At 39.9% G+C, this 8701-nt stretch overlaps 2 protein-coding genes across 2 annotated transcripts; both read left to right on the top strand.

The window, feature by feature from the left end:
* The first annotated feature begins 1882 nt into the window (after positions 1 to 1882).
* Positions 1883 to 7911, top strand: LOC100711484 (E3 ubiquitin/ISG15 ligase TRIM25). The gene is given in 4 exon segments (XM_025899832.1): positions 1883 to 2734; positions 2919 to 3240; positions 6964 to 7747; positions 7749 to 7911. Coding segments are annotated over 3 exon segments (966 nt in total). The 5' UTR covers positions 1883 to 2734; positions 2919 to 3101; the 3' UTR covers positions 7792 to 7911.
* LOC102082186 (zinc finger BED domain-containing protein 1) lies at positions 3273 to 6928 on the top strand. The gene is made up of 4 exons (XM_019347258.2): positions 3273 to 4331; positions 4788 to 4937; positions 5240 to 5502; positions 5634 to 6928. The coding sequence occupies exons 1-4, from the start codon at positions 3575 to 3577 to the stop codon at positions 6423 to 6425; spliced, it is 1962 nt and encodes a 653-aa protein (XP_019202803.1). The 5' UTR covers positions 3273 to 3574; the 3' UTR covers positions 6426 to 6928.
* Positions 7912 to 8701: the final 790 nt, after the last annotated feature.

The raw sequence follows: 8701 nt of genomic DNA, 5'->3' as shown, positions 1-8701 counted from the left end.
AGACTGTTGGAAAACCATTTCACGTGACGACCTCATGAAGCTCATCGAGACAATTCCAAGAGTGTGCAAAGCAGTAATCGAAGCAAAGGGTGGCTACTTTGAAGAATCTAAAATATAAAACACGTTTTCACAGTTTTTTGTACTACATAATTCTATATGGGTTTATTCATAGTTTTGATGCCTTCTGTGAGAATCCACAATGTAAATAGTCACACATTTATTATTATGTCCATGTTGTAGCACATAGAGTGAAGTGTCTGTCTCAAAATGTTAACTAAACATTTATAACTTTTGTTGAAAATGTGATTTATGTAATGCTGACCAGGTCATTTCAAGTATGCGGCTTGTTTTGTGACACTGTTGACCTAATGTGATTAAATTATAAGTATATCGGGTTAAACAGCTGATAGCACCTTGAGAACAGCAAAGAAAAAAGTGTGCATTGAAGATGATTCTGAACAATGAAGTGTTCATCAGAACAAGCACTCCTAATTGTACTTTAGTCCACATCGTCTTTGAAAAGCAAGAGCTGACAAATCCACTAAAACATATTTTTATCTGTAAGTGTGGTATAGTAATCTGTCTTAATTACATTTTTATTTTAATGTTTTGTTTATTTATTATATGGGGGGAAAGTCCTGTCAGCCTTGTGCTCAGAGGGCTGCAGTCACCCATCTGTCCTGTTCTAATAAACACCTTCTTTAGATCTGTTCAGTTTTATTTCTACACTGTAAAATGTAATATTGTGTTTAATTAAAAATATTAAATAGGCTGAACTCAATTTTTATCAATTTGTTATTAGAACTCAATTTAAATAAGTTACCAGTACTTTGATAAACTGATAAACTCCATTTATTTGAGTTGTCTTAACTTAGAAAAACTAAGTAAGCTGGAAGTTTTGCTTCTCAGTGCGGAAGGATGAAAGATGTGTTTTGAAAATGCCACGTGACTACCGTCCTCCTCCCTCTCGGATCAGTCCGCGCATGTTCACGGTGCATTTTTTATGGAATATGTTGAGCAAACCTGGAGAAGCGTCAGCTCAAGATATTATTGTTGTCATTGCTGTGGATTTTTACCTGATACACTGACTTGGTGAGTAAATGTTTACTCTTATTCAAACTGATTTTGTGGCTTCTCTTAGTTTAGCACTAGGTTTAAAATCTTGCTAGCTAGTTAGTGTTAGCCTAGCGTTGCTGCTGCTGCTGGGCTCATGTTACTTAAAAATTAACACCACAGCCTTAAAAACCTTACATAAAACTATGTGGTGAAATTTTCTGTTGATCGTTTGAAATAAATAAGTGAGATAAGAGCCCAGACAAAATTCTTCGGGAGGTGCAGCCGTTAGGGGTGGGGTAGGGTGTGGGTAGGGTGTGGGGGGTGGATAACAGAGCTCTCTGAAAACGTGGAAGCACTTTTGCAAATATGTGATATTTTGATAAATTAAGTAGATATTTGAGCATTACACAGCTACATTGTCGCCTGAAAATATCTTAAAAGGTTATTACGTCGATTATCAAAATCGGAGACCACTAATTTAATTGTCGACGTCGTTTGAAGCTTTGTAAGATCCTGAAAGACAGTAATAAGCAGTAGGGTTTAAGAGTGTAATAACGGACTGAAACAGAAGATGGCAGCAATGCATGTACAAGGATGCCAGCTGCCGTTAAAGGCAAAAGAAGAAGAAGCAGTTTCCGGCATCGTAGCTGTGTCCAAATTCATGGGCCGCATCCTTCGGAGGCTGCATTTGTAGGCCGATTACGTTACAGCGACGCGACGAAGGCTGTCCAAATTCGAAGACTCCGACAAATGCGGCCGACAAATGCGTCGTCCTTTTCCCCGGATTTGGAGGATAGGTCATGCTAGTGCAGTAAGCTGTGCGTCAAATGGATGCATGATCTGATCAGTCAACTAATCGCAAAAATAATCGGTGACTAGTCGACGATCAAAATCATCATTTGTGGCAGCCCTACTTGGCACTGGTCCTTTGTATAACAATTCTTACATAATGAGTAAAACATATGTTTGATGTATTGTAGACAGTTGTTCCCATGCCTATTTTGAGAAAAAGTCAACAGGTGAGATTAGTTGTTTCAAGAAAAACTGCCATGGCTGCTGTACCCTCTAAAAAATGCCTTGTTTAGATGAGTTAAGAGTGTAACAAATTCATCAGCTGTTTTGTCCCGTCTTATGGTACAAAATCCATCCTGTTTAATCCACAAGGGCAGGGGTGTCAAAGTCCTGAAACTTTTACATGTGTCCCTGCTGCAACACACCTGAATAAAATGAGTAGGTCATTAGCAAGAGTCTTGACTAAATGCTGAGGTGGGAACCCCTAAACCTCAACATTTTTAATTTAACATTCAGCAATTATTTCAACTTAAAACATTCAGTTATCACCATTCACACTGCAGTTTCTTAATAAAATGCATTTTCTAGTTTTAAATAAATGAAAGTGTTTGGAAAAATGTAATTCAGCAACAAAAATGCTTTGATTGTGCCACGTTCATTCATGAGCTGCTATAAAATGAATCTAATGGCTGAATTACCACCTCAGCATGCAGCGAAGTTCTATAGACTCTTACTAATTGATCTAATTTTATTCAGGTGTGTTGGAGCAGGGACACATATAAAAGTTTCAGGACCTCAAGGACTGGAGTTTTGACACCTGTGCACAAGGGTGTAACCATCATCATCATCATCATCATCATGGAGCGCTTTGTTATTATCTCAAAAGGTACTATACCAATAAGGTTTTACCTTACTTAAATCATCGCCACAAGGCATTTCATATAGGCTAAGTTACTAGTTAACAAGGTTAGCTAGGTCACAGTTTTAACTGCATATTGTAAATCAAACATAACAAACCCTGGCACTGATGAAATAAGCATTTTATGACTTGTTGTTGCCTCCCTTCACAGATGTGTCTGTATCAGGATGGGTCTAAACAACATGGTGTAAATGCAGTTGCTGGTGAGCCTCATTTCCTGTAGGAGGTGACCAAGAGCAGAGATCTGTTTCCCTTCAGAGCACAGAGGTTGTTTCTGTTCAGAGGAAGTCAAACTGTCTGACAGTCACTGAGAGACGTTGAAACGACACAGCAAATGGATCAAACAAAATTCTGCTGTTCAGTCTGTTTGGATCTACTGAAGGATCCGGTGACTATTCCCTGTGGACACAGCTACTGCATGAACTGTATTAAAACCCACTGGGATGGAGACGAAAACAGGAAAATCTACAGCTGCCCTCAGTAGTGCTGTGCGATATGACGATATATATCGTGTGGACGATAGAAAAGTGTCTATCGTGCCATTTGTCTTCTATCGTTTCTATCGTTTCTATCGTTTGTAATTTTAAAAATTTATACATAAAAAATAAAATTAAATAGCCTGGGCGCAAATATATTAATGTTGTTTTGTCACTATTCATACTCTAACTTTATGCAAGAGAAAATGAAGTATAAAAAATGATATTTTTCGGAGAAGAAATATCCACAAAGAAACTCCGTCTTGTGGTTTTGCGACATGGTGCTGCTTTACGTGCACCCGGATTTGCGACATCCTCAAAACTCTAAACGATGGACACGCGACAGGTTGCAGTTTCATGCCCGGACATGCAACAGGCAGAGACAGCTACACAGCCAGCCCAAGAAGAAGCATTTTTACCGAAAAGAGGGGGTACATCTGTGATTTGGTTACATTTTGGGTTCAACAGCACTGACACGGAGCAGAAGACGCCCATTTGCAAGCTATGCTATAAAACTATTCCCGCGCCTGATGGCAACACAACAAATCTCTTCTATCACCTACAGAAGGCCCACGAAAAAGAATACTCAAGAATCCAGAAAATCCGAGCTAAACCAAGCTGTGGAACGACGGGAGCAATTTTAGAAAAGAAAAACTATAGCCAGCCGAAGATACAGCAGTCTTTCGCACAAGGGACGCCGTATGAGAAAACGTCCCAGCGCCATAAACAAATCACAGAAGCCATCTCGCGTTACATTTGTAAGGGCATGGCCCCTGTTTACGTAGTTGAGAAGGACAGCTTTCGTGACCTCGTCAAAGTCCTTGATCCGAGGTACGTCATGCCCGGTCGTAAGCACTTCAGTAAAGTTGAATTGCCACGCTTATATGACGCATGCCGGGCCAAAGTAGAGAAGGATGTTTGCAGTGTCATGCATTATGCCTTGACTACTGACCTATGGACGAGCAGAGATACGCAGCCCTACATGAGCGTAACCATCCATTTCATCAACAAAGACTGGACCCTCTGCGCTCGCTGTTTACAGACTGCGTACTTTCCAGAAGACCACACTGGAGGCATGTTAGCCCAAGGTATGAGTCCACCATTGCTACATATTTAACCGTGCATAAAGTACATTATGTGCATATATAAGTGCATGTAGTACTAATATATATATATATATATGTATATATATATATATATATATATATATATATATACATATATATATTTATATTTATATTTATATATATATATATATATATATATATATATATATATATATATATATATATATATATATATATATATATATATATATATATATATATATATATATATAAATATATATATTTATTGTGTGTGTGTGTGTATGTATATGTATATCTGTGTGTGTGTGTGAGTGTGTATGTATATATATGTATGTACACACACACACTAGTTTTACCAACATATATGATATGCATGTTAGTAAAACAAATATTTTCAGATGCTGTTCTGGCTGTAGTAATTCTGAGTCACTCCTAATTAAGAATTAATGTGTCTAGGTCTGAGAGATACACTGGAGTCATGGGGATTGCAAGAATGCCACCTTGTCTGTGTCACCACGGATAACGCCACTAACAACATCTCTGCAATGGAACTGAACCAGTGGGAACGGCTACAATGCTTTGGTCACCGCCTACAGCTAGCCATTGGTTAGTGTAAAACAATCTAAAAATGGCTTAGTGTATTATTGTGTTGAGACTAGTATAGTAGCAACAAAAATATTAGTAAATCTAAATTAGATCAGCCCATGTACAAAACATTATTGAACAAGTTTTATTTATATATATATATTTTTTTTGCCTGTCACAGTAAAGAATGAATTGTGATACTAGCTGCTCACAGTATCTAATTATTAAATCAATTCATAAGTAATTGAAGTGATACATTATGATAAAAAATAAAGTTGCTGTCAAAATATGTTATAACATACTTTTTTGTTTTATTTCAACAGAGAATGCTCTAAAAGCTCTCACACCAGTATCTACAAAACAGGCTGTGGAACGAGCAGTTGGAGTGTGTAAAAAGGTGGTGAGTACTTTCTCCAAGTCATGGAAGAAAAAACGTGAATTGGCCAAGGTGCAAGCAGTGCTGGGCTTGCCTCTTCATCAGCTCATCACTGAAAGCCCTACAAGATGGGGCTCGCGGCAGATGATGATAGAGAGGTTCCTGGAGCAGGAGAAAGCTCTTTCACAGGTTCTCCTTGCAGACAAGAAGGTGAGACATAGCCACTGGACATTGTACATTGATTCTTTTCATTTTGGATTCTGATTATGTTTGCAGCCTAGATTCACCACCTCATGAAAGTAACCTTTTTTTCCCCCTTTCTTTTTTGCTATTTGACTTAGACAAGGCATCTGGTGCCAAGCTGGCAAGATGTGGCATTGCTAGAGTCCTTGAACAACGCACTGGGTCCACTGTTCGAGTTTACTGACGCTTTGTCAGGGGAGAGTTACGTCAGCGTATCTTTTCTGAAGCCAGTTCTGCACCTCTTCAACAATGAAATCCTCAGTCAGAAGGATGGAGACACAGAGCTCACAAAAGCAGTCAAAGACGGTATCCTCAAGTACCTCAATGAAAAGTATGATGACCATGCCACCAACAACCTCCTAGACATGGCAACACTTCTTGACCCACGGTTTAAGACAGCCTACATCAAGGAAGAGAGGGTGGAGTTCATAAAGATGAGAGCTGCAGCAGAGCTGGTGGACATGGTAGGAGCAATAGCACCAGAAAGTGCACAAACAGCAGCAGCCTCCAGTTCACCCCCAGCTGCTGACGATGATCCAGAGCTTCCCCGTCCCACAAAGAAAAAGAAAAGTTTAGGTAGCTACTTCAAAAAGGCAGGTCAATCCACCACCCACTCCCAACCCAGTAGAGCATCCATTGAACTGGAGCTCTCTATGTATCTTCAGACACCTGGACCTGACTCAGAGACTGACCCACTGGAGTGGTGGAAGCAGCATGAGACAAGCTTTCCACTGTTGGCCAGGCTGGCCAGAAAGTACTTGTGCATTCCTGCTACTAGTTCTTCATCTGAAAGGGCTTTCAGTGCGAGTGGGAACATCATCACATGTAAGAGGTCATGTCTTAAGCCAAACACAGTTGACCAACTAGTCTTCCTTGCACTCAACCTGTAAATTCAACAGTAACATATCTACTTCTGCAAAGTAGCCATTTTCTGTTTGCACTTTAATTTATGGTTAATGCCTTAAACAGAGTTCTGTTCAACCGTGATGCTTACTTTTGTCACTTTATATTGGTTTGCAAACTTTGCACTACAAGGTTACAGATTTCAGAAAGTTAAGAAATAATTTGTTAATTTTTTATAGCTGAACTTTTGTGCAAATCTGAGTTTTCTTCTCAGAAACTTGAAACTGTTGTGCACTTTAAGTTTATTTTGACAATTCATTTTAAATGTACGTTTTGGAAAAAAAATGTGAAGGCCACAGCTGTTTTCATTTGATACATTTATATTAAAATGTATGTTTCTCAATTGTGACAGTTCCGTTAAATGTCTCTTCAAAATAAAGTTGAGGAAAAAAAGTGAGGAATGAAATTTTTCACACTTTTCAGAGAATAACTGGAAACATTGTGGTATATCGTGATATATATCGTTATCATGATATAAAATGATTCATATCGTGATAAATATTTTTTCCATATCGCCCAGCACTAGCCCTCAGTGCAGACAGACTTTCACACCGAGGCCTGTCCTGGTGAAAAGCACCGTGTTAGCAGATTTAGTGGAGGAGCTGAAGAAGACTGGACTCCAAGCTCCTCCTGCTGATCACTGCTATGCTGGACCTGAAGATGTGGCCTGTGATGTCTGCACTGGAAGAAAAATGAAAGCCTTCAGGTCCTGTTTAGTCTGTCTGGCATCTTACTGTAAGGAACACCTTCAGCCACATTATGAAGCAGCTCCATTAAAGAAACACAAGCGGGTAGATCCCTCCAAGAAGCTCCAGGAGAACATCTGCTCTCGTCATGATGAGATGATGAAGATGTTCTGCCGTACTGATCAGCAGTGTATCTGTTATCTCTGCCCTGTGGATGAACATAAAGGCCACGACACAGTCTCAGCTGCAGCAGAAAGGACTGAGAGGCAGAGAGAGCTGGAGGTGAGTCGACAAAACATCCAGCAGAGAATCCAGGACAGAGAGAAAGATGTGAAGCTGCTTCAACAGGAGGTGGAGGCCATCAATCAGTCTGCTGATCAAACAGTGAAGCACAGTGAGAAGATCTTCACTAAGCTGATCCATCTCATCCAGAAAAGAAGCTCTGATGTGAAGCAGCAGATCAGATCCCAGCAGGAAACTGAAGTGAGTCGAGTCAAAGAGCTTCAGGAGAAGCTGGAGCAGGAGATCACTGAGCTGAAGAGGAAAGATGCTGAGCTGAAGCAGCTCTCACACACAGAGGATCACATCCAGTTTCTACACAACTACCCTTCACTGTCAGCACTCAGTGAGTCTACAGACTCATCCAGTATCAATATCCGTCCTCTGAGCTACTTTGAGGATGTGACAGCAGCTGTGTCAGAGGTCAGAGATAAACTACAGGACATTCTGAGAGAGGAATGGACAAACATCTCACTGACAGTCACTGAAGTGGATGTTTTACTGTCACCACCAGAGCCAAAGACCAGAGCTGGATTCTTAAAGTATTCATGTGAAATCACACTGAATCCAAACACAGCACACAAACAGCTGTTATTATCAGAGGGGAACAGAAAAGTAACAGTGATGGAAAACCAACAGTCTTATTCTGATCATCCAGACAGATTCACTGGAATTGAACAGGTCCTGAGTAGAGAGAGTCTGACTGGACGTTGTTACTGGGAGGTGGAGTGGAGAGGGAGAGGAGCTTCTGTAGCAGTCGCATACAAGAATATCAGCAGAAATGGAGATAATGAATGTTTATTTGGACTTAATGAGAAATCTTGGGCATTAAATTGTAACAACAACAGTTATACATTTTGTTACAATAACATCCAAACTCGTGTCTCAGGTCCTCGTTCCTCCAGAGTAGGAGTGTACCTGGATCACAGAGCAGGTATTTTGTCCTTCTACAGCGTCTCTGAAACCATGACTCTCCTCCACAGAGTCCGGACCACATTCACTCAGCCGCTCTATGCTGGACTTTGGCCTTATTTTTGTGAAGCCACTGCTGAGTTGATTAAAGTGAAATAGACTGAAGTCTTTCATATTGTGGGTTTAAATCTGTATTTTAGTTTCATTTTAGTTTCTCTCCATCATTTCTGCACAGAGATCAGCTGTCAGTCAAACATTATGGGTGGTACCTCCACATCTTCTAGTTGTTATCTTGATGTTTCTGAGTTTTTAAAGGAGATCTTTCCTGTGACTGTTTATGGAGGCTATCACTGCTCATCATCATTTTGATTTACTAAAATATTTCT

Source organism: Oreochromis niloticus, linkage group LG17 (genome assembly GCF_001858045.2).
Source record: "Oreochromis niloticus isolate F11D_XX linkage group LG17, O_niloticus_UMD_NMBU, whole genome shotgun sequence".
In the NCBI taxonomy this organism is placed as follows: Eukaryota; Metazoa; Chordata; class Actinopteri; order Cichliformes; family Cichlidae; genus Oreochromis; species Oreochromis niloticus.
Note: the sequence above shows the minus strand (reverse complement) of the source record. Positions and strands in the feature narration are given on the sequence as shown.